Source organism: Balaenoptera physalus, assembly GCF_965194825.1.
Source record: "Balaenoptera physalus genome assembly, chromosome: 7".
NCBI lineage: Eukaryota > Metazoa > Chordata > Mammalia > Artiodactyla > Balaenopteridae > Balaenoptera > Balaenoptera physalus.
Window position 1 is genome coordinate 89,117,354 of NC_138886.1, and position 26,909 is coordinate 89,144,262.

Genomic DNA, 26,909 nt, shown 5'->3' on the forward strand with positions numbered 1-26,909 from the left:
ATGTTGAAACCCTAACTCCTAAAGATAGGAGGTAGGGCCATGCAAAAGTGCTTATGAGCTTTCATGAATGGGATTAGTGCCTTACAAAAGAGACTCCAGGTATATCTCTAGTCTCCTCTCATCATATGAGGATACAGAGAGAAGGCTCCAGCTGTGAACCAGGAAGAGAGCTCTCACTATGAGGTGACCATGCTGGTGACTTGATCTTGGGCTTCCCAGCCTCCAGAACTGTGATAATAAATGTCTGTTGTTTTTAATCTACCCAGTCTATGGTATATTGTTATAGCAGACCTAATGGATTAAGACCACATATTTCAAAATTTACCTGGAGAGTGGGGACTGTCTTATCATTGCAAACTAAGAAGTTGGGTTGAGACAACATATGACAGATTTTTTTAACTAGAAAATTATGGATTATTGGATTTGAAAGTACTGGATTTGTTAAGGAAAGATGAGTGCATATATGTGCGTGCATGTTTGCAGTGTGTCCCAAAAGTTTTTGTGCAGTTTAAAGATTTACTAACTCCAGATTTATAAACGCTACAAACTTACAAAAATATCATTTGAAGGTTTAACTGTTACCAGATGCAAGTCTGTGTGCCTGACGCACAGTGAGGCAAATACTGAAACATCAGAGTTTGGAGCAGAGAAAGGTTTACACAGTGCCATGCAAGAAGACATGTGGCTCATGCCCAGGAAAAACCCCAAACTCCCTGAAGGCTTTCAGCAAAGCCTTTTTAAAGGCAAGGTGAGGGAGGGGCATGGCTAATTGTTGCAAATATCTTGGTGTTGGATCCTTTGTTCTAGCAGCTGTCCAGATGGGTCAGATCCTGGTCAGGTCACATGTTCCTGTAACCCTCCAATAAAACAATTATTATTCTCTGTTCTGCAACTTTTTTTTTTTTAAATATTAATTTATTTATTTTATTTATTTTGGTTGTGTTGGGTCTTCATCCCTGTGCGAGGGCCCTCTCTAGTCGCGGCAAGCGGGGGCCATTCCTCACCGCGGCGCGCGGGTCTCCCACCATCGCGGCCTCTCCCGCTGCGCAGCACAGGCTCCAGACGCGCAGGCTCAGCAATTGTGGCCCACGGGCCCAGCTGCTCCGCGGCAAGTGGGATCCTCCCAGACCGCGGGCATGAACCCGCGTCCCCTGTATTGGCAGGCAGACTCTCAACCACTGCACCACCAGGGAAGCCCCGTTCTGCAACTTTTTATCTCCATGAATGGGCTCTTAAAAGTCAGAGCCTTAGAAATAGGCTATCCTGTATATTTCAGGCTATATGCAACATTGTTTTACAAAAAGTGCAGAGCCAGCCTGGGTCACAGGGATGGACAGAGTTAGCTAGGACAACAAAGCATAAAGATTAAAGTAGATTAAAGATTAATCTAGAAACAATAAATGCTGGCGAAGGTGTGGAGAAAAGGGAACACTCTTGCACTGTTGGTGGGAATGTAAATTGATACAGCCACTATGGAGAACAGTAAGGAGGTTCCTTAAAAAACTAAAAATAGAATTACCATACGACCCAGCAATCCCACTCCTGGGCATATACCCTGAGAAAACCATAATTCAAAAAGAGTCATGTACCAAAATGTTCATTGCAGCTCTATTTACAATAGCCAGGACATGGAAGCAACCTAAGTGTCCATCATCGGATGAATGGATAAAGAAGATGTGGCACATATATACAATGGAATATTACTCAGCCATAAAAAGAAATGAAATGGAATTATTTGTAGTGAGGTGGATGGAGTTAGAGTCTGTCATACAGAGTGAAGTAAGTCAGAAAGAGAAAAACAAATACAGTATGCTAACACATATATATGGAATCTAAGGGAAAATAAAGGTCATGCATAACCTAGTGGCAAGACGGGAATAAAGACACAGACCTACTAGAGAATGGACTTGAGGATATGGGGAGGGGGAGGGGTAAGATGTGACAGGGTGAGAGAGTGGCATGGACATATATACACTACCAAATGTAAAATAGATAGCTAGTGGGAAGCAGCCGCATAGCACAGGGAGATCAGCTCGGTGAAAAAAAAAAAAGATTAAAGTAAAAAAGATCTAAAGTGGAGTCAGATTTGTTCTTCCCTATTACATAACTACTTATAATTCTTTCATACTTATGAATTTTGAAAAATAAATTATTTTAATTTTTGTGTGTAGGTCCCTCTGATAGAAAATGAGGCAAAACATACACTATTCAAAATTCACAAAACTAAATAAGTGTAAAAGAAATTCAAGTTCTATCACTGGGTTTATACAAGACACAAACATGATGTGGGAAAGTTGGAGCTGAGGACAAAGGAAATCCTGAGTGTAAAAATTGCTGTGAAATAGCCAATCTTCCAAGGTCAACTTAAGATTTTCAAGAGTTATAAAATTGGTGGGCCTCAAGTAAAGATCTCTAATGGATGAAGGAACCAGGTTCCAGATGGAATGAATAGAAAATTGGCTAAGGTCTCTCTGACAGGATGAGAGTAGTTGGAAGGAGGGATCTGGAAGCCCCAGGAGGGTGCAGGTGTCTGTGGGGCTGGATGGGAAGGAGGGGCAGTGATTCAGCCTATTTGTCTTATTGCCCCCTCCCCCACACTCAGGAGCCCTTTGTGACAAGGCCACAGCTCTGTGATGCAGGCCTGGGGTTCTGCCATCAAGTGAACTCCCAGTGCTCTGTTGCCTAAGGGCAGCAATGCAATTCAGAAGATGGAGACTCTCTTTTCTTTGAAAAACATTGTTGCTATCTGGCTGAGATCCAGCCCCACTTCCTGGGTGATTGATATCATCCTTGCATTCCTGTGTGGACTGGGGCTCTTCCTAATGTTACTCCCCTGCTTCCAGAGTAATCCATTCTTAGCACCACCTAGGAAACATAGAAATATCAGGAAGGTAAGAAACCTTTGGCTTAATCCCAGCGGAGATTATCTCTTTTTTTCTTATTCTTATTTCCACTTTTCTAAACTACCTAGAGAGACTCCTGAAATGGGAACTCTCAGAAAAGTATAGAACATCATCCTTCTAGGGAAAAGACAGGGCAGAGAGGGGTTAGAGTGGGCATGAAGATTTCTAGGCCAAGATCTTAGACCAGGAGTTCAGGTATGGTAGAGGGCTCCAGGGCAAGTCCCAAATGCAGTGACTAATGGTCAAGAACTGGATTACTAAGAGTTCAATCTCTGCAGGAAGGCTGACCCCTGAGCCCTGGTTCACCAGCCACCTTCCCACAGCAGGTGTCTCAAGTGAGACTTTCCTCTGTGTTGGGGCTAATCTAAGGGCAATGCTGAGCCCCTGAAAGCTTCAGAGCAGAGGCTGGAGTGGAGGTCTGGCCTTGGGGAGCAGAATCCCATCTGACAAAGCTCACGTGAGCATTTAGGTCCGAGAACGTGTGTGTTTCTTTTTTTTTTTTTTCAACATCTTTATTGGAGTATAATTGCTTTACAATGGTGTGTTAGTTTCTGCTTTATAACAAAGTGAATCAGTTATACATATACATATGTTCCCATATCTCTTCCCTCTTGCATCTCCCTCCCTCCCGCCCTCCCTATCCCACACCTCTAGGTGATCACAAAGCACAGAGCTGATCTCCCTGTGCTATGCGGTTGCTTCCAACTAGCTATCTATTTTACGTTTGGTAGTGTTTATATGTCCATGCCACTCTCTCTCTTTGTCACATCTTACCCTTCCCCCTCCCCATATCCTCAAGTCCATTCTCTAGTAGGTCTGTGTCTTTATTCCCGTCTTGCCACTAGGTTATGCATGACCTTTTTTTTTTTTTTCCCTTAGATTCCATATATATGTGATAGCATACTGTATTTGTTTTTCTCTTTCTGACTTACTTCACTCTGTATGACAGACTCTAACTCCATCCACCTCACTACAAATAACTCCATTTCATTTCTTTTTATGGCTGAGTAATATTCCATTGTATATATGTGCCACATCTTCTTTATCCATTCATCCGATGATGGACATTTAGGTTGCTTCCATGTCCTGGCTAATGTAAATAGAGCTGCAATGAACATTTTGGTACATGACTCTTTTTGAATTATGGTTTTCTCAGGGTATATGCCCAGTAGTGGGATTGCTGGGTCTTATGGTAGTTTTATTTTTAGTTTTTTAAGGAACCTTCATACTGTTCTCCATAGTGGCTGTATCAATTTACATTCCCACCAACAGTGCAAGAGTGTTCCCCTTTCTCCACACCCTCACCAGCATTTATTGTTTCTAGATTTTTTGATGATGGCCATTCTGACCAGTGTGAGATGATATCTCATTGTAGTATTGATTTGCATTTCTCTAATGATTAATGGTGTTGAGCATTCTTTCATGTGTCTGTTGGCAATCTGTATATCTTCTTTGGAGAAATGTCTATTTAGGTCTTCTGCCCATTTTTGGATTGGGTTGTTTGTTTTTTTCTTATTGAGGTGCATGAGCTGCTTGTAAATCTTGGAGATTAATCCTTTATCAGTTGCTTCATTTGCAAATATTTTCTCTCATTCTGAGGGTTGTCTTTTGGTCTTGTTGTTTATGGTTTCCTTTGCTATGCAAAAGCTTTTAAGTTTCATTAGGTCCCATTTGTTTAATTTTGTTTTTATTTCCATTTCTCTAGGAACTGGGTCAAAAAGGATCTTGCTGTGATTTATGTCATAGAGTGTTCTGCCTATGTTTTCCTCTAAGAGTTTCATAGTGTCTGGCCTTACATTTAGGTCTTTAATCCATTTTGAGTTTATTTTTGTGTATGGTGTTAGGGAGTGTTCTAATTTCATACTTTTACATGTACCTGTCCAGTTTTCCCAGCACAACTTATTGAAGGGGCTGTCTTTTCTTCACTGTATATACTTGCCTCCTTTATCAAAGATAAGGTGACCATACGTGTGTGGGTTTATTTCTGGGCTTTCTATCCTGTTCCATTGATCTACGTTTCTGTTCTTGTGCCAATACCAAACTGTCTTGATTACTGTAGGTTTGTAGTATAGTCTGAAGTCAGGGAGCCTGATTCCTCCAGCTCCAGTTTTCGTTCTCAAGATTGCTTTGGCTATTCGGGGTCTTTTGTGTTTCCATACAAATTGTGAAATTTTTTGTTCTAGTTCTGTGAAAAATGTCATTGGTAGTTTGATAGGGATTGCATTGAATCTGTAGATTGCTTTGGGTAGTAGAGTCATTTTCACAATGTTTATTCTTCCAATCCAAGAGCATGGTATATCTCTCCATCTGTTGGTATCATCTTTAATTTCTTTCATCAGTGTCTTATAATTTTCTGCATACAGGTCTTTTGTCTCCTTAGGTAGGTTTATTCCTAGGTATTTTGTTCTTTTTCTTGCAATGGTAAATGGGAGTGTTTTCTTAATTTCACTTTCAGAAATTTCATCATTTATGTATAGGAATGCAAGAGATTTCTGTGTGTTAATTTTGTACCCTGCTACTTTACCAAATTCATTGATTAGCTCTAGTAGTTTTCTGGTAGCATCTTTAGGATTCTCTATGTATAGTATCATGCCATCTGCAAACAGTGACAGTTTTACTTCTTCTTTTCAATTTGGATTCCTTTTATTTCTTTTCTTCTCTGATTGCTGTGGCTAACACTTCCAAATCTATGTTGAATAATAGTGGTGAGAGTGGACAACCTTGTCTTGTTCTTGATCTTAGTGGAAATGGTTTCAGTTTTTCACCATTGAGGACAATGCTGGCTGTGGGTTTTTCATATATGGCCTTTATTATGTTGAGGAAAGTTCCCTCTATGCCTACTTTCTGCAGGGCTTTTATCATAAATGGGTGTTGAATTTTGTCGAAAGCTTTCTCTGCATCTATTGAGATGATCATATGGTTTTTCTCCTTCAATTTGTTAATATGGTGTATCACATAGATTGATTTGTGTATATTGAAGAATCCTTGCATTCCTGGAATAAACCCCACTTCATCATGTTGTATGATCCTTTTAATGTGCTGTTGAATTCTGTTTGCTAGTATTTTGTTGAGGATTTTTGCATCTATGTTCATCAGTGATATTGGCCTGTAGTTTTCCTTCTTTGTGACATCTTTTTCTGGTTTTGGTATCAGGGTGATGGTGGCCTCATAGAATGAGTTGGGGAGTGTTCCTCTCTTTGCAATATTTTAGAAGAGTTTGAGAAGGATAGGTGTTAGCTCTTCTCTAAATGTTTGATAGAATTCGCCTGTGAAGCCATCTGGTCCTGGGCTTTTGTTTATTGGAAGATTTTTAATCACAATTTCAATTTCAGTGCTTGTGATTGGTCTGTTCATATTTTCTATTTCTTCCTGGTTCAGTCTTGGCAGGTTGTGCATTTCTAAGAATTTGTCCATTTCTTCCAGGTTGTCCATTTTATTGGCATAGAGTTGCTTCTAGTAATCTCTCATGATCGTTTGTATTTCTGCAGTGTCAGTGGTTACTTCTCCTTTTTCATTTCTAATTCTATTGATTTGAGTCTTCTCCCTTTTTTTCTTCATGAGTCTGGCTAATGGTTTATCAATTTTGTTTATCTTCTCAAAGAATCAGCTTTTAGTTTTATTGACATTTGCTATTGTTTCCTTCATTTCTTTTTCATTTATTTCTGATCTGATCTTTATGATTTCTTTCCTTCTGCTAACTTTGGGGTTTTTTTGTTCTTCTTTCTCTAATTGCTTTAGGTGCAAGGTTAGGTTGTTTATTTGAGATGTTTCCTGTTTCTTGAGGTAGGCTTGTATTGCTATAAACTTCCCTCTTAGCACTGCTTTTGCTGCATCCCATAGGTTTTGGGTCATCATGTCTCCATTGTCATTTGTTTCTAGGTATTTTTTGATTTCCCCTTTGATTTCTTCAGTGATCACTTCGTTATTAAGTTGTGTATTGTTTAGCTTCCATGTGTTTGTAATTTTTACAGATCTTTTCCTGTAATTGGTACCTAGTCTCATAGCGTTATGGTCGGAAAAGATACTTGATATGATTTCAATTTTCTTAAGTTTACCAAGGTTTGATTTGTGACCCAAGATATGATCTATCCTGGAGAATGTTCCATGAGCACTTGAGAAAAATGTGTATTCTGTTGTTTTTGGGTGGAATGTCCTATAAATATCAGTGAAGTCCATCTTGTTTAATGTATCATTTAAAGCTTGTGTTTCCTTATTTATTTTCATTTTGGATGATCTGTCCTTTGGTGAAAGTGGGGTGTTAAAGTCCCCTACTATGATTGTGTTACTGTCAATTTCCCGTTTTATGGCTGTTACTATTTGCCTTATGTACTGAGGTGCTCCTATGTTGGGTTCATAAATATTTACAATTGTTACACCTTCTCTTGGATTGATTCCTTGAACATTCTATAGTGTCCTTCTTTGTCTCTTGTAATAGTCTTTTTTTTGAAGTCTATTTTGTCTGATATGAGAATTGCTACTCCAGCTTTCTTTTGACTTCCATTTGCATGGAATATCTTTTTCCATCCCTTCACTTTCAGTCTGTATGTGTCCCTAGGTCTGAAGTGCATCTCTTGTAGACAGCATATATATGGGTCTTGTTCTTGTATCCATTCAGCCAGTCTGTGTCTTTTGGTGGGAGCATTTAATCCATTTACATTTAAGGTAATTATCGATATGTATGTTCCTATTCCCATTTTCTTAATTGTTTTGGCTTTGTTATTGTAGGTGTTTTCCTTCTCTTGTGTTTCTTGCCTAGAGAAGTTCCTTTAGCATTTGTTGTAAAGCTGGTTTGGTGGTGCTGAACCCTCTCAGCTTTTGCTTGTCTGTAAAGGTTTTAATTTCTCCATCGAATCTGTATGAGATCCTTGCTGGGTAGAGTAATCTTGGTTGTAGGTTTTTCTCCTTCATCACTTTAAATATGTCCTGCCACTCTTTTCTGCCTTGCAGAGTTTCTGCTGAAGGATCAGCTGTTAACTTTATGGGGATTCCCTTGTGTGTTATTTGTTGTTTTTCCCTTGCTGCTTTTAATATGTTTTCTTTATATTTAATTTTTGATAGTTTGATTAATATGTGTCTTGGCGTGTTTCTCCTTGGATTTATCCTGTATGGGACTCTCTGAGCTTCCAGGACTTGATTAACTATTTCCTTTCCCATATTAGGGAATTTTTCAACTATAATCTCTTCAAATATTTTCTCAGTCCCTTTCTTTTTCTCTTCCTCTTCTGGGACCCCTATACTTCGAATGTTGGTGCATTTAATGTTGTCCCAGTGGTCTCTGAGTCTGTCCTCAGTTCTTTTCATTCTTTTCTCTTTATTCTGCTCTGCCGTAGTTATTTCTACTCTTTTGTCTTCCAGGTCACTTACCCATTCTTCTGCCTCAGTTATTCTTCGATTGATCCCTTCTAGAGTATTTTAAATTTCATTTATTGTGTTTTTCATCGTTGCTTGGTTCTTCTTTATTTCTTCTAGGTCCTTGTTAAATGTTTCTTGCATTTTGTCTATTCTATTTCCAAGATTTTGGATCATCTTTACTATCATTATTCTGAATTCTTTTTCAGGTAGACTGCCTATTTCCCCTTCATTTGTTAGGTCTGGTGTGTTTTTACCTTGCTCCTTCATCTGCTGTGTGTTTTTCTGTCTTCTCATTTTGCTTATCTTACGGTGTTTGGGGTCTCCTTTTCACAGGCTGCAGGTTCGCAGTTTCTGTTGTTTTTGGTATCTGTCCCCAGTGGCTAAGGTTGGTTCAGTGGGTTGTGTAGGCTTCCTGGCAGAGGGGACTAGTGCCTGTGTTCTGGTGGATGAGGCTGGATCTTGTCTTTCTGGTGGACAGGTCCACGTCTGGTGGTGTGTTTTGGGGTGTCTGTGGCCTTATTATGATTTTAGGCAGCCTCTCTGCTAATGGATGGGGCTGTGTTCCTGTCTTGCTAGTTGTTTGGCAATAGGGTGTCCAGCACTGTACCTTGCTGGCCATTGAATGAAGCTGGGTCTTGGTGTTGAGATGGAGATCTCTGAGAGATTTTCACCATTTGGTATTACATGGAGCTGGGAGGTCTCTTGTGGACCAGTGTCTTGAAGTTGGCTTTCCCACCTCAGAGGCACAGCCCTGATGCCTGGCTGGAGCACCAAGAGCCTTTCATCCACATGGCTCAGAATAGAAGGGAGAAAAAGTAGAAAGAAAGAAAGAAAGAGGATAAAATATAATAAAATAAAAGAAAGATAAAATAAAATAAAACTATTAAAATAAAAAATAAGAAAAAAATTATTAAGAAAATATTTTTTGAGAAAAAAATTTTTTTTTGTTTTTTAAAATAAATTTTTTAATTTTTTAAAATAAAAAATAAGAAAAAAATTATTAAGAAAAAATTTATTAAGAAAAAAGTTTTTTTAATTTAAGTAAAAAAACAAAAAATGGACAGACCGAACCCTAGGACAAATGGTGAGAGCATAGCTATACAGACAAAATCTCACCCAGAAGCGCACACATACACACTCACAAGAAGAGGAAAAGGGGAAAAAATAATATACCCTGCTCCTAAAGTCCACCTCCTCTATTTGGGGTGATTCATTGTCTATTCAAGTATTCCACAGATGCAGCTACATCAAGTTGTTTGTGGAGCTTTAATCCACTGCTCCTGAGGCTGCTGGGAGAAATTTCCTTTTCTCTTCTTTGTTCGTACAGCTCCCGGGGTTCAGCTTTGGATTTGGACCTGCCTCTGCATGTAGGTTGCCTGAGGGCATCTGTTCTTTGCTCACACAGGGCGGGGTTATAGGAGCAGCTGCTTCGGGGGCTCTGGCTTACTCAGGCCGGGGGGCGGGAAGGGTACAGATGCGGGGCGAGCCTGCAGCGGCATAGGCCTGCGTGACATTGCAGCAGCCTGAGGTGTGCCGTGCTTTCTCCCAAGGAAGTTGTCCCCGGATCACGGGACACTGGCAGTGGCAGGCTGCACAGGCTCCCGGGAGGGGCGGTGTGTAGAGTGACCTGTGCTCGCACACAGGCTTCTTGGTGGCGGTGGCAGCAGCCTTAGTGTCTCATGCCTGTCTCTGTGGTCCGCGCTGATAGCCGCGGCTTGCGCCCGTCTCTGGAGCTCCTTTAAGTGGCGCTCTGAATCCCCTCTCCTCGCGCACCAGGAAACAGAAAGGCAAGAAAAAGTCTCTTGCCTGTTTGGCAGCTCCAGACCTTTTCCCGGACTCCCTCCTGGCTAGCTGTGGTGCACTAACCCCTTCAGGCTGTGTTCACGCCATCAACCCCAGTCCTCTCCCTGCGATCCAACCGAAGCCCGAGCCTCAGCTCCCAGCCCCCACCCGCCCCGGCGGGTGAGCAGACAAGCCTCTTGGGCTGCTGAGTGCTGCTCAGCACTGATCCTCTGTGCGGGAATCTCTCCGCTTTGCCCTCTGCACCCCTGTGGCTGCGCTCTCCTCCGTGGCTCCGAAGCTTTCCCCCTCTGCTACCTGCATTCTCTGCCCACAAAGGGGCTTCCTCGTGTGTGGAAACCTTTGCTCCTTCACAGCTCCCTCCCATTGGTGCAGGTCCCATCCCTATTCTTTTGTCTCTGTTATTTCTTTTTTCTTTTGTCCTACCCAGTTACGTGGGGAGTTTCTTGCCTTTTGGGATGTCTGACGTCTTCTACCAGCGTTCAGTGGGTGTTCTATAGGAGCAGTTCCACGTGTAGATGTATTTCTGATGTATCTGTAGGGAGGAAGGTGATCTCCACGTCTTACTCTTCAGCAATCTTCTCCTCCTCACGTGTGTGTTTCTTGATCAGAGGAACAGTGACAGAAGAAATCTATGGTGATTAAAACTTAAAAAATCCTTCTTTGCACTCTTCAAAGAAGAAAAACTGAAAATATTGTTATCCACTTTAAACATAAGTAAAAGGGGAGAAAAACCCACAGAGTTTTAGTTAAATGTAGAAGGTCATGTTGTTCATGAACACAGCTTGCCTAGATAGAGGACAGTGAGAGTTGGGTGTTAACCCCTCATTTTTTCTTATCTCTCAGCATCAAGTAGGGCTGAAGGGGAGGAGCCGGAGTAGGAAGAAAAGTAGATCTTTGAAAGGTAAGCCTTTGCCTTTCAGCCCTGCATGCCCCCGAGAGTTAGCTTCCATCTCTCCTAATCCTGAGGGCCCAGCTTCATGGTGTCTGAGGATACCAGTGGCAGAGCCTATTCTTCAGGAAACAGAGCCTTGGGGAGGCTCCTGGGAAGGAGATCAGAGCCCAGATACTTCCCAGAAATTTGTACTTAGAATGAAGCCATGAGGACCTAGAAATGAGGTATGTGGACTGTGGTGGACCATTGATGCCTGGGTTGGGAAGTGGAACCTCCAAGTCCAACTGTGGACAAGTTGTTTAACTTTGCTCAGATTCCTCTGTGTGATGACCACTGACCTTTCTCCCCTACAGGGCAGTTGTAAGGGCTACAGGGGTTAATTAACGTGGAAGCACTTGGCAAAGGACAACCCTTGTCAAGTGAGCCTTACCATCACTGTCAGGGACATGTGGCCTTGGACACTGATACTTGGGCTCCAGAGTCTAATCCTCCAAAGATTTCCCTTAAAGGGCCATTGCACTCAGCCTCCTGAAAGACTCTTAGGCCTCTGCTTTCACCACCATGACCCAGTCTCCTGATTTCCAGCTTGCAGAGGTTGCCTGGAAGAACTGGAGGGGACTCACAACCTGGTTTCACTTCTGCAAAGGTAAAGAATCTTTCCCCTTCTCTCCTGGGTCGTCCTTCCTCCCAGAGCCTATAATGTGACCCCAGTCCTGGGAGGGGGAGCCATGGGAGGGTGTGGCTAAAGCCCTAGGGTGAGGGAGAGCAGGAGCATTATGAAGTCAGTGTGGGGGCAGAGGAGGGTTCCTGGGCTGCAGGTGCCTACCCCTGCCTGGCCTGTCCAGCCCTCCTGGTCCCATCTGCTCTTCTGCAGCTGCCTGGGGAGGCTCCCTGGCAAGGGCGACTTTCATCAGCTCTCATGTCAAGACCCTCCTGGTGAGATGTGCAAAGCAGTGCCTGCTGGAGCCCACCAGCCATGCAAGGAGCCTGTGGAAGATACTGCTCCTGCCACGTCCCTATTGGCTCCTCTGACCAAGTGCCGTCTACATCTGGCCTCTTCCACTTCTCCAGGCCCAACGACCTCCTCAGATTCTGTTCATCCACACACATCCCTGAGTGCCTCTCAGTCAGTAGAGCCTTTTCTTCCACAGGATAGCCTTTCACCCCTGCCACTTGCTCTTTCCTCTCCCCCATCATGTCCGCCTGATTCAGAGGTCTGCCCTCTGACAGCCTCCTCTGCCTTACCACCACCAGACTCAATTCTGACTCTTACTCAGTGTGACTCTTCAATGGCACTACCACTGGACACTGTCCCACAGAGCATGTCTCCACATACTCCTTGGTCAGCTTCTGTCATCCCAGCCATCTCAGGCCTTGGTCACTCAAGCTGTCCCATTTCAGCCCTGTCCTGGTGGCAGGCAGCTGCCAAATCCTTGTGCCTATCAACCTCATCACAGTGCAAGTCCCAAAAAAAGCACCTTTCCCACAACCCACCAGAGGCCTCATTCTGGGTAGGCCTTACAGACAGACAAGTAGAGGTGAGTAGCCCTCCTTTGCTCAGCTCTGATGACCAGAACCTCCTGGAGATACAAGTCACAAAGAGAGTTGAGATCGAGATTCGGAAGGAAAAAGAAAACAATGGATCACATCTAAAACAAATGAGCCCAGATTGCCACCTGAATTCTTTGGGGAACATGCTGAAATCACTAGGTACTGAGCAGGACACTACAACCCCCCAACTTTTCTGGAGCACAAAAGACAAACCAGAGCAACTGCCTTGTCTTCAGCAGTTCTCATATCCCAAGGTCTTGGGGGACCATCTACAGCAGAAATATAACCAGTTTTTCTGGGGTCTCCCTTCTCTGCACAGTGAATCCTTGGTGGCTACTGCCTGGATCTCTGAGAGCTCTTCGGCACCACAGTCTCCTTCTTTCTTATTCAATGGAATTTCGAATGCCTGCCCAGTTCAAATGCAAGCTAAAATATCTCCACTGTTTTGCCAGTTCCAGCCCCTGTCCCATCTAGAGTTCCAATCTCAACACTTTATTCCAACAATACCTCAATTCCAGCCCCCACTTCTGGCTCAGGTCCAAACCCAGGCACATCTCAAATCCTCTCTCCCAATCCTACCACCTTCTTCTCTACCCCAGATTAGGGCCTGTGGAGTACCTTGCCCTACAGCCCAGAATAAGATACAATTTCTTACCCCAACTGAGATTCAACATTCAGAATGGTCCTTGTTGCAGAAGCAACTAGAAAATGTGTGGGCTTTATCTTCTGTAGTCAAAAGATCTCAGGAACTTTTTAGTGTCTTCACTTCCAACATTCCTGAGGACAGCTGGGCTGCCTCCATCCTTCCTGAGACTTTTCCAATCAGTCCTGAGCTCCGGAAGCAACTGGAACAACACCTCCAAAAGTGGCTCATCCAACACCGGTGGGAGCTGCCCCAAAGGATCCAAAAGTCTTTAGAGATAAGGCAGCTTCAGGGAGAATTACCAGGGACATGCCAGGAAAAGGACAAGCAGGGACCCTCACAGCCCTCTTCGTTTACAGGTGAAAGCAACAAGGATGCACAGAAGATGGGGTTCCGGCTAAGTCAGGAACTAGGCAAGGGCCTGGGACATATTCTGGGGAAGGTCCCAAAAGATCTATCCAGAAGCTCAGAAAGCTCCCTAGTGAAGTTTCAGGGGATGAACTCTGAGGAGTCAAAAAGTGACTTGAGGCTCTTGAGGAATGACTCGGGAATTGATTTACTAAGGAGCTTAGACAAGAATCTAGAAAACATTTTGAAAGGCCATTTGGGCAAAAAGTTGGGGCAGATCAATGAGGGTTTGATTCCTGTGAATGTGAGTCAATCCTGCCTTGCTCTCGAGCATGCTTCTCCCAAGTCCGATATTCACATGGAAACCAGAAATCTAGGAATCTTGAAGGGTTGGGAACCCTGCATGAACACCTCCCGTAGGGTTTCCTTCCTTGATCCAGACACTCAAGAGGTGCTGGAAGCACATATTATAAGGTTTTTGGTAAAGCACAGGTGGACCCTACCCCTCAAGGTCCTCAAGCCCATAAATCTCTTTAAGTTGAAAAAGTTTCAACCCTCCACCATTCTGCAGTTTGCCTTTTCCCCTTCAGCCACCTGTGTATCTGGGTCCCACTCGACAGTCAAGTTTGCTGAGTTCCTGGGAAAACCTCCTCAGTCTCATTCAGGAGGAAAGGTGATAACAGAAGAGTCAGTTCCTACCCTGGTGAGGCCTCTCCTTGTCCCCTCACCTGTGTGTAAGGAAATCCAGAGTGCCCTGGGAGGGATTCCATCTGGTGACTACCATGGGCCCTCAAAAGCTTCTCTGACTGGACAGAAGGGCAGGCCACCTTCTCAGTCCCTCACACTCAGCCTTGTGGGCAGAACCTGGAAGAGTGAGACTGTGGAATGGGCCAAGAGGGACAGCCTAGAGCCAGGTCCAAGTTCAGCAATGGTCAGGAATGAGCCAAGAGAGGTGAGTGGTGGTCAGGCCTCACGAGACCCCTGCCATAGGGTAACAGTGATGGAGGTGAACTTAGGATCCCAATCTTTGAGAGGTGAAGAGGCCAGGGAGGCTGTGGAGGCCAAGGAGTCCCCTGCTCTTCAACCACAGTCTAGTGTTATCTTGGAAACCAAAGGGTTGACAAAATCCCAAACCACAAATATACATATGAGGGGTTTAGAGGTGCCAGGGACCAGTGAAAGTTTCCTACTACCTAGAATGTCTGTTTTCCAACATCCAGGTGAGCCATGCCTTAACATGGAGGTTGCTAGTGAGTTTAAGTCCAAAGTAAAGGTACAGTCAGACAACCAGCTTCAGAACTTTCCCAAACACATGTTCCTTGCTGCAGACAACTTGGCTTCTCAGGTGCCTCAGTGCCATCCCCAGAGAGTTCCCACCAGAGACAGATTAGCTTTCCAGGAGCCAAGTGGCCTTATGGCAGCCCAAAGGAGCAACCTAGGGCAGCAGGAGCCCAAAACTTCAAAACTTCAGGATTCATGGAAGAGCCAGAGCAAGATGATTGCCCCTACTTACAAAAGAGAGGACTGTAGGAGGCATAAACCAGGAGAGCAAGAAGAAGGGTTTAAAGAATTAGGTACCTCTCAAGCTGGAAGTATGAGCCGCCCTGCCCAGGTCAGGGGAATAACAGACTGTGTTGGGAGCAAATGTCTCCAGCTCATGCCAGAGAAGAAACATAGCCCTCCAGAAAACCTCTTCAGAAAAAGGATGAGGCTGTTTTTAAAGTGGATTTTCCCCAATAAAAAAGTCAATGGTCAAGATGCTCTGCAAAAATTCAAGCCCATATCAGCCACTGCCCAGAGCCACGGATCAGTCAAAAGCAGATCAATCTTGAAGAGTGAGACTGCTGAGGCTCAGGCACTCATGACAGCTGTTGGACAGATCCTAGAAGAAAAAAGAGCAATTCACCATGGACTTCATGCCACAAAGTTAAATGAACACAAACAGGAATTCCAAGCCCCAGTATGTGGGTGTTTCTGCTATCATAGGCTTACCTCCTACCCAGAGCAAGGGAGAATGATGGGTTATATAGCCTGCAGTCATCAAGCCACCTCCAAGGGCCAGAGTTGTTCTATCAGGGAAAGGGAAGTCAGACACCAACAGAGTTTGAAAAGTGTAAGATTCGACGATGAGAAACTGGGCCTAAGGTGCCTCCCATCCTCGCCCCCCAAGAAGAGTTTGTTTCCAGTTAGTACCTGCCAGTATGGGCCAAGGATTCCAGGTGCTCCAGCCTGCCATCAACACTGTCCAAGGCATTGTCATCTTTGGGGAGGTGTCTTGCCTGGTCAACAGTAAAATCCTTCTTTAGTCTTCCCTTTAGTAGGAAAACATGTCTCCAAGTAAAAATTCAGTCCATGTAGAGAAAATGATTTTCTCATTAGCACATCCAAGATATTTAATGTTCCCCAATACATATATATATATAAATTTTTTTCTCATAAGAGCATCGTGTAATGGCTGCTGTCTGTGCTGTGCACTTTGTCTTCTAGAAGGGAGGGGCATGGAGGGAGGTTGACAGTAGCATAACAGGCTTGCTCCTTGTCTCGTGTCCCTTCACTGTACCTTATAATACTGTCATTACACAAACCAAAACTACTCTAACAATGAGATGGGAAAAACCTATGAAGCCCACACCCAAGGATCTGGTTTAACCAGTCTTTCTCCTTCTTCTATGCTACTTTGAACTTTATGCAACTGTAGTGGATAGGTTTACACGATAGGGCCGGACATTGCAATTCAGACTCCAGGAAGTGTCAGAGCCAAGTGGATGGAAGTCTGGGGGAAATAGAGTATGGGCTCTGAGTTCAGAAGCAGGAGAAATCTTGCCCCTGGATCTCTTGGTAGGGAATATACAACATCTGCTCTTAAGAACTTCTTCTCTCTCTGATGAAGGCTGGGATTGAGATGTGCACTATGAACCCCTCTTAGCTTAGCCATAATAAAATGTACAGGATCACCCTCCCCCACCTCTGTTTTTCCCACACTTTAGAGCAGCAGCAAGGATGGCATTTCCAGCTCTGTGTGTGTAGGTGGGGGGAGTATCAGGGAGGCTGCTGAGGGCTGTGTTGAGCCCAGTCCCATATAAATGAATAGCTATGTTTATGGGTCACCTACCTTCCACTTATGTTAACCCCAAAGAAGGAGTTTTGGATGAATGGAATAGGGATGTGACTGTGTGTAGTAACTATCTGATGGTCAAACACCGCGAATTTAGGGTGGGATGTAGGTGAAGAAAAAACATTCTATCCAAAGAAGGAGGCAAAGTGGTACCAGATTCCCATAAATGTGCAGTGAAAGAGCAGCCCCCTGACATACAACCACCATCTAAAGGCCTAAAGGAGAGGAAAAGTTAAGGGTCCAGTAGCTCATCATGGTCCCACCCCAGGGTCTCTACCCTATTCCAACTCTAAGATCATAGACCTAGAGAAACCACCTTTAGGTCAAAACAGAAGGTCAAATTTATAGAAGTAAAGCAAATCAGGGAAGGTTAATCTCTTAATACTGTATTTAATAAGCTTACACATCATCACCTCTTGACTTTTAGAAAGGATGACTTAACAATAGGTGTAAAAGCCAGGAATAGGGAACTTGGGATGTGACTCCTAGTCTGGTGACCTTCACATAAACACATGGCCCAAGGACTGCTCCAGGGGAGAGGTGGGGACTGGCTTGTGATTGTGTAGTAAGCCTTGCCTGTCTCCCAGTCCTTGATCACCCCAGAGCCTGGCAGGTGAAGAAGCAATCACACAGGATTTGTGGTGGTGGTGGTGTGGGGGTGACATGTGCAAAATGGATGGGGCAGGGTGCAGTCCAGGAATGTTCCACTGATCTGCTTTTAGAACAGCTTTTCTTGTCTCCTGACCCCCATCCATATGGGAAAGCAGGGAGATGAGGAAGAATTTCTCTAGAGTGATTTGGTGTTTTCTGCTATGCACAGGGCGCATGGTGGAGACAGCTCCAGGTGGTGTCTTTCCCATTGTGGAGATTTCTGTTCCAGCTGATGCCCCTGATCCAGATGACAACAGAAATGGACCCCATCCCCCATACCTGTCAGGCCCCTCAACATGTGGAAATGCTGGGACCTGGGGTGGAGGGGGCAGAGTGAGCACAGGACTGCTCACACCCCTGGTTTCTCCCTGGAGCCAGGCCCTACCTCTGGGCCCCAATTCCCAAGGCAGCCTCCAGAATGGGCAGAGCAGTGAGAGTGGAGCCAGGACTTGTGGGAAGGGTCGGTACCCAGAGGAAAGAGTGGACAGGGCTGGGACCTGAGCTTGGCTGCTGCTGGGTCCTCTCAGGGGCACCCAGAAGTGAGTTCTGGGAATATGGGGAAGCTGGACTTGGACCCCCTGGCTCCTGCTGGGAGAAGTGCTGCAGACAGGTGATGCTGATGGAACAGCAAGAAAACAGAAAGAAGCAAGTCCCTTTGCCCTTCTCTTGCTGCTCCATCTTCCATAAGGTACAGTAAGACAAGAAATTGAGAGACCAAAAGAAAAAAAAAAAAAAAAGAAATAGAGAGACCCAGAGACAATACACAAAAACTTCACAGACACACCTCTCAAGAGAGACGTCTCACACAAACACCTTTCTCAGAGATCACATACTGAGACCTCACACAGGGATCTCATGTTGCCTCACAGACCCTCAGACAGAAACCTAGCACAGATTTAACAGATTTCCCAGAGATACCTTCCAAAGGGACCTCATACAGAGACTTCACACAGAGATCTCACCCAGAGACAACACACAGAGACTTGGCACAAAGACCTCACAGAGACCTCACATCTATTCTTCAGTGTCCATTGACAAGTCTTTCTTAGTGAACATGAAACCACTTACCAAACTGGGAGCATGATAAATATATTATCAGTTGTGCCCCTCTGAGATCCACCAGACACTCATTGTCAGCATTACTCTAAATGGGGAAATGTTTGAGAAGTTTTGTTCTTTTGTAATGTCATTGCCTCTGAACAAAAGAATTATACATTCCACATGTAGATTTGCAAAATTCATTCTTAGGTGTTCATTAGCTTGAAAATCACAAATTGTATTTTTTATTTTTATTGTTTTAGAAAAATGAAGAAAATAATGTTTATTTCTTAGAAATGCATGTAGTACTCTATTTTTTTATTTTTAAAAATTTTTATTGGAGTATAGTTGATTTACAAATTTGTGTTAGTTTCAGGTGTACAGCAAAGTGAGTCAGTTATACATATACATATACCCACTATTTTTAAAGATTATTTTCCCATATAGGCCATTACAGAGTATTGAGTAGAGTTCCCCGTGCTATACAGTAGGTTATTATTAGTTATCTATTTTATATATAGTAGTGTGTATATGTCAATCCCAATCTCCCAATTTATCCCTCCCCGCCTTATCCACTGGTAACCATGTTTTCATTTGTACCCTTTTTTTTTAGGAGAATCACAAATTTTAAACACAACTAAAACACTGTCAGTCTCCAGTGAGAGAAAATACTTGTCCAGTTTTAGTTATCATTCAGTCAAGTGGTATCTGACACATTTTTTACTTTACTGGGGACAAACCTGAACTTGAGATGGCTTACTTGTTTCCTTTGGAAACATAAGAAAAACCTGCAACAAATGTACTCTAGGCATGAAATAAACCAAGAAAGAAGCATCGGGACTCACATTCACTTCCCTGAGGACTGTGTAACTAGCACATTATTTTGCACATAATAGCTTGCATCAAGTTTGTGGGGTTTGCTTTATTTTTTAACAGGCCAATAATCATGTGAGGATTTTTCACAAGTCAAATTTCTGGTTTTAAATTTTACATTCTGGCAAAATTATGCTTCTGAATATTATTTTATTTCTTAAAATGTGGTAATGCCCTAAAATGATATTACATAATCATAACGTTCAGCTAACATACTTAAAAAGATGGGCTATTAAGGATTCATTCTTAAATAATTCTATGAAATGCACATTTTCTAAGACATGCAGTTAGGATCCATTTTATATTCATTATAGGGTTAACACATTGCTTTAAAAATTTTTGAAAGATTATAAAATATATGACTTAGTCTATGCTTGAGATTATACATGTTACCTCATAAAATTACTGAGGGAAGGATACCTTAATATTTGAATTGAAGGTATTGTACATTTAATCTACATTTGGCTTATAACAATGAATAATGAAAGGTTTTCATTTATTATATATCCCACACTTTCCAATGGGTACACTTCTAAAAGACTACTGATTTCTCACTGCTAATAAGCAACCTATTGTCCTTGCCTTGATAAAATCTATTTTAATGACAGCTGGTTAAGTCTCCCAGATTATCCATTGGTATTACAGCATCACAATCTTTTAAGAGGAGCAGGGCTGACACGAGGACTCTTTTGGCTTATTTCTACAAGAAATTTAGTTTTTCTATTCTCCTAATTTAAAAAAGTATAATTATTAATTTTTCACTTTACTCCCTTATGTCACTGAATCAGAAAACAATGGAATATGGTCACGTATGTCATCTAATACTCTATCAGATCACTTTTTTTTTAATAGTGCAGCTTACGCAGGTAAGTTTACTGATCAGAACAAAATGGAATAAATTAGGAAAAAGTTCATACAGGAAAATATCCTTTTCAAAGTTGACTATTTTAACACAGTTAAATAAGTGATTATGTTTTAATCCTTTGAGTTAAAGTTGTTCAGGGTGGCCAAGAAAGTCTGGAAACATGAAAAATGTCCATAAAAGCACTTTATTACTTTAATATGTTGAATGTGTTGCTCCTCATTATTAATTCACAGTTCATTAAGCTGGGCAAAATTACAATGAACTATGTGCATTAAAGCAAAATTCCCATCAATCATTTTCCATCTGTCATACATTGCGTCAGATGATTTGTGTGTCTAATTTTCATGGAAAAACTTGTACCTTTACTCCAGAATAAGAAATCAAGGGGGATCAATCTATTAAAAAGATATTAATATTCCCAGACTCTGTGGCCTTCAGTATTTTCTTTTTAAGACGATTCACCTAGTGCATATCTTATAAATATTTTTACCATTTAATATGCCCAGACAAAATGGATAAAAAAATTAGATAAAAGGAAAACAACAAAAACAGATCCCCTTTGTTTTCAAAACATTTGATGTTTACATCAAAATATTTTGCTGAAAATGAAGTGATTTTTAATCTATAGTTAAAAGACACTCTATAATGATATTTAAAACATATTACAAATTTAGGTTTTTACAAATAGATTTTTATTTAAAACAGGTCTCACACTGATATCAATAAACCAGGCACTCTAGAACAAAATGCGGAGAGATGGCAATTATGTGATGACTTCTTAATACTCCAAGGGAAAAAGATTTTTTCCAAAGTAGTCCGTCTACAATATTAACCCTTAAGATCTACTCCCCTTGATAGGTTTCAATATTATTTTCTGTTTCATACACATTTACTTTATAATTAACTCCTACAGGAAGACATTTCTGGAAATGTTCCCAGATATCTACAGCCACACTTTCTGTCATGATCACACCATGGAAAAAGTAGGGAACATCCAGATCCTGATGATCCAGGGGTTTCATAATTACCTCTTTGAGGTCAGTCAGAATCATAACCATTCCCAGAACAGGGTCGGTCTTTATATTTGTGCCCCTAGACATGCAGATTGTAACATTACCCACACAAAGGCAAGTTGTCTTCCTTACTCAGGTTTGCAGGGGCGCCACTCACTGTGGTAGCTAGAAGAGTCCGTTGCCCCCACCCCGGACCTGCAATCTGTACTCTCCACAGACACATCGTACTACAGATATACAAGTGGTGCTGATGAAACTTCCAGAAAGCTATAAAAGAATGCATGCCAGGAATGATAGATGAGGATTTAGAAAATGCTAACATCTTTTCTAGGAAATAAAGGTGACATACCTATTTGCCTTTAAGCATTTTTGTGCATTAGCTGGCCCGCTGGATCTGGGAAAATGCATCTGATCTTAAAGTTTCTCAGCCTCATTCTCTGCAGTGAAATCTGAAGCTCTTCCTTCCTTCTCTGAGTCCAGAAGCTGGAATTGATACAGTCTGCTCTCTGTGATTTCACAGTCTCTACCATTTGTTTCCAATGACCATTTCAACTCAGATATCTCTCAATTCAGGGATCACTCCTAAACTTCAGGAGGAAGGTCACTGCCCTTTTTATTCCCACCACAATTTTATGCTAGTAACCCTTTACAGTGTCAATAAATTTATTTTGTAGAATGTGTCCCTGGACTCCACCTGTTAAATCTGTTTTTTGGGCAAATCATTTGTTACCTAGCTATACAAATTTTATAAAATCATATTTCATAAAATTGTATTTTATAAAATGTTATTTTCTTATTTTATAAAATTGGTAAATCTAAGGATTCAGGCTTAATTATTATTTTTTAAAATGTTGGTACTCATTTTGCCAATTTTTCCCTTTTTACATATATCAGAAAATATGTTAAGAACTCAACTGTGAAGATCCCACTATTTTTATTTTTTTTCACTTTTTGTACTTTTATGACAAACCTTTATTATTGCACAGGAGACAAGAAAGTTTGTTCCTTGGAAAACATCAGTCTTAAGAACTTACTAAGTTAAAGTTTAGCATGTTAGATCTGCGAGTAACCTTGTCTTTTTTTTAATGATGTTTTTTCTGAATTGGTTAAAAAAAAAAAAAAGCCTTAAGAGCTTAGGAACAGAAGCAAATTGAGAATTAAAATCCAAATCATTCAAATGAAGTTTGTCGGAACAGTTTGTGTGTGGAGAGGACAGCTTCTAGGCACTTCAGAGAAACCAGCAAGACAGAACTGAGAATAGCCAGCACCTTACAGGGCTTCTCACGGAAATGCTTTAATGCAAAGAGGTGACTAGATTTCACAGGGAGACCAGGGAGAGGATGCAGAGATAATTAAATCACATTCAAGCACCTGTTTACCTGGGAGGTAAGTTCCTTCATATTGTGGTCAGATGCTGTTTAGGGGGACACTGATGCAGGGGAGGTGTTGGGAGGATGAACTCTTTTCTGAGTGATTTTGCAAGTGTGAAAATTCATCCAACAGAGATGCTAGAAAAGTTTGCTCCTAGTAGGGAGCATCCAACATGATATTTTGGGACAAAAATGTGTATTTGGAAGAATTTTTCACAAAAGAGCAGTGATGGGAGGAAAAGATTCATATGGGCCTGGCTAGTAATATTCTTCCTTCACAATTTTCTTGTGGGTTCCTGAGGCCTGTTGTGACTGCTTGAAGACCTGGTCCCCAAGCAATGGTCCTCTTTGTCATACTCAGGGTAAGCCAGGAAGTTGCTTGTCTGAAGCAGAAAAGGTTCTCCCTTCCACTCATGTCTTCTTGCTGACCAGATGAACACATGGCATCATCTACAGCTGAGAGGTGTTTGTTAAATAGCTTTGTTTCATAGGACACAACTCATATATACTCTACAGTAATGTTTATCACTGTCTTTTATAATCTCAAGGTAAGAAGTAATCAGTGTTAAAATCATTCTACTGGAATAACAAAGCACATGATTTTTTTTCCCTAATAGTGATTGTATTAGTTTGCCAGGGCTACCATAACAAAATACCACATTGGCTACTAGGTGGCTTAAACAACAAAAATATATTTTCTCATAGTTCTAGAGGCTAGAAGTCCAAGATTAAGGTATCAAGTTTAGTTTCTTTGAGGCCTCTCTCCTTTGATGGCTACCTTCTCGCTGTGTCCTCACATGGTTGCCCCTCAGTCTGTGCATGTCTGTGTTCTAATATTCCCCGCTTATAAAACTACAAGTCATATTGGATTAGAGTCCATCCATATGATCATTTTACCTTAATTTTCTCTTCCAAACCAGTATTTCCAAGTACAAGTTAAACTTACTGCACAAGCAATCAGGTATTTAATGAGAGGCATTGCTATGGAGACAAAAAAACACAATGGTTAATAACTGAGGCAAATTTCATATCAGTTTTTGAGTTCTGAGGGTAGACAGTTGAGAAGATCTCTAAATGTCAGGGTTAAAGCATCTTTTGTAGTTTGAACGTCCATGATGATGTCATCAGATGTTCAGGTAAACTTTCTGAGTGGTCCATTTAGCAACAGGAACGAAGAAGATTGTCTAAACATGAGCTGCTGTGGAGATTTCTCTGAAGTTTATATTAAGATATCTACCTTCAGTATGCAAGGCTTCAGAAAAAAAGGCAGGTTTAGTTTCAATGATTCCAAGTCAAAGGGGTGGGAGAAAATTTGGAAACACTAGTTTGGAGAGTTGTAGTCAGGTAGTGGAGGAAACTAGAAAAATTCAGGATACAGTCCAGTTTTCAGGTAATTAACAAAACTTCAAGGAAAATTAATAGCACTAGAATCTAATATCCACAATACATATTTTGGTTTCTATTGAAAGATAATTTTTCTCTCTAAAATCATCTTCATTTCTATCAAAGATAGCCAAATTAAGACAAATTTGTTTGCAAAATAAGTCTAGATTCAATAAACTTGGTCTTGTTATTTATATAAGTATAGCAAGGATTGTGACTAACCATATAGGCTTATTTTTTATTTTTATTTTTATTTTTTGCTTTTACTAAGAGGATTTATTGTCTCTCTCTTCTCCCAATAGCTCAAACATGAAGAAGCAACATCAGAGGAAGACAGACAGACAAATGGCTCTTTGAGTTTGTCCTTCTTGGCATTGGTGAAGGAAGAGGCAGCTTTCTCAAAGTTTTTATGTGCTTAATTGGATGTAGTGGAGAAAGGGAACAAGAAAGTCAGAGGATAAGCGAACAGGCTCTGCACTTACCAAGGGTGTGTTATCCTCCTAATCATTCCAGTAGGAATATTGCATTCATGTTCTTTGATCTGATCCTTGCATTGGAAGACAGTTCTTTTTTTAATCTCTTTTTTTAAATTTAATTTTTATTTTATATTGAAGTATATAGTTGATTTACAATGTTGAATTAATTTCAGGTGTACAGCAAAATGATTCAGTTATACATATACATATATCCATTCCTTTTCAGATTCTTTTGCCATATAGGTTATTACAGAATACTGAGTAGAGTTCCCTTTGTTATACAGTAGGGTCTTGTTGATTATCTATTTTATATATAGTAGTGTGTGTATGTGAACCCAAACTCCTAATTTATCCCTCCCCATACCTTTTCCCTTTAGTAACCATAAGTTTGTTTTTTAAATCTGTGAGTCTGTTTCTGTTTTGTAATTAAGTTCATTTGTATCATTTTTTTAGATTCCACATATAAGTGATATCATATGATATTTGTCTTTCTCTGAATTACTTCACTTAGTATGATAATCTCTACATCAATTCATGTTGCTGCAAAAGGCATTATTTCATTCATTTTTATGGTTGAGTAATATTCCATTGTATATATGTACCACATCTTCTTTATCCATTCATCTGTCAATGGACATTTAAGTTGCCTTCATGTCCTGGTTATTGTGAATAGTGCTGCACTGAACACTGGGGTGCATGTATCTTTTTGAAGTATAATTTTCTCCAGATACATGCCTAGGAGTGGGATTGCTGGATCATATGGTAGTTCTATTTTTAGTTTTTTAAGGAATCCCATAATATTCTCCATAGTGGTTGAACCAATTTACATTCCCACCAACAGTGTAGGAGGGTTCCTTTTATCCACACCCTCTCCAACATTTTTGTAGTCTACAGTTTGTAGACTTTTTGATGATGGCTATTCTGACTGGTGTGAGGTGATACCTCATTGTAGTTTTGATTTGCATTTCTCTAATAATTAGCGATGTTGAGCAGATTTTCATGTGCTTTTTGCCCATCTGTATGTCTTCTTTGGAGAAATGTCTATTTAGATCTTCTGTCCATTTTTTGATTGGGTTGTTTGCTTTTTTGATATTGAGCTGCATGAGCTATTTGTATACCTTGGAGATTATTCCATTGTCAGTCTCATCATTTGCAAATATTTTCTCCCATTCTGTAGGTTGTCTTTTTGTTTTGTTTATGGTTTCCTTTGCTGTGCAAAAGCTTTTGTTTTATTAGGTCCCATTTGTTTATTTTTGTTTTTGTTTTCCTTCCTCTAGGAGGTGGATCCAAAAAGATATTGCTGCTCTGAAAGAGTGTTCTGCCTGGATTTTCCTCTAAGAGTTTTATAATATCCAGTCTTACATTTAGGTCTTTAATGAATTTTGAGTTTATTTTTGTCTATAGTGTTAGAAAATGTTCTAATTTCATTTTTTTACATGTAGCTGTCCGGTTTTCCCAGCACCACTTATTGAAGAGACTGTCTTTTCTCCATTGTATATTCCTGCCTCCTTTGTCATAGATTAATTGACCATAGTTGTGTGGGTTTATTTCTGGGCTTTCTATCCTGTTCCATTGATCTATATTTCTGTTTTTGTGCAAGTACCATACTGATTACTGTAGCTTTGTAATATAGTATGAAGACAGTGAGCCTGATTCCTCCAGCTCCATTTTGCTTTCATAGGATGCTTTGGCTATTTGGGGGTTTGTGTTTCTAAACAAATTTTAAAATTTTCTGTTCTAGTTCTGTGAAAACTGCCATTGGTGGGGGCTTCCCTGGCGGTCCAGTGGTTGGGACTTCGCCTTCTGATGAGGGGGATGCGGGTTCGATCCCTGGTCAGGGAGTTGGGATCCCACATGCCATTCAGCCAAAAAAAAAAAAAACCGAAACATAAAACAGAAGCAATATTGTAACAAATTCAATAAAGACTTTAAAAATGGTCCACATCAAAAAAATCTAAAAAAAAAAAAAAATTCCACTGGTAATTTAATAGGGATTGCATTGAATCTGTAGATTGCCTTCAGTAGTATAGTCATTTTGACAATATTGATTCTTCCAATCCAAGCACATGGTATCTCTCTCCATCTGTTTGTGTCACCTTCGATTTCTTTCATCAGCATCTTAGAGTTTTCAGAGTACAGGTCTTTTGTCTCCTTAGGTAGATTTATTCATAGGTATTTTTTTCTTTTTGATGTGATGGTAAATGGGATTCCTTCCATAATTTCTCTTTCTGATCTTTTGTTTTTAGTGTATAGGAATGCAAGAGATTTCTGTGTATTAATTTTGTATTCTGTGACTTTACTGAATTCATTAATGTGGTGTATCACGCTGATTGATATGTGGATATTGAAAAATCCTTGCATCCCTGGAATAAATCCCACTTGATCATGGTGTCTGATCCTTTTAATGTGTTGTTGGATTCACTTTGCTAGTATTTTGTAAAGGATTTTTGAGTCTATGTTCATCAGTGATATTGACTTATTTTTTCTTTTTTTGTAGTACCTTTGTTTGGTTTTGGTATCAGGGTGATTATGGCCTCATAGGATGAGTTTGGGAGTGTTCCTTCTTCTGAAATTTTATGGAATAGTTTCAGAAGAACAGGTGTTTAGTATTCTCTAAATGCTTGATAGAATTC

The 26,909-nt window shown here is 41.1% G+C and overlaps 1 protein-coding gene across 1 annotated transcript; it reads left to right on the forward strand.

Annotated features, from left to right (window-relative positions):
• Positions 1-1,216: 1,216 nt before the first annotated feature.
• LOC309664489 (spermatogenesis-associated protein 31A6-like) lies at positions 1,217-26,175 on the forward strand. Its single transcript, XM_082470008.1, has 4 exons — positions 1,217-2,891; positions 10,902-10,959; positions 11,536-11,596; positions 11,825-26,175. The coding sequence occupies exons 1-4, from the start codon at positions 2,709-2,711 to the stop codon at positions 15,783-15,785; spliced, it is 4,263 nt and encodes a 1,420-aa protein (XP_082326134.1). The 5' UTR covers positions 1,217-2,708; the 3' UTR covers positions 15,786-26,175.
• The last annotated feature ends 734 nt before the right edge of the window (positions 26,176-26,909 follow it).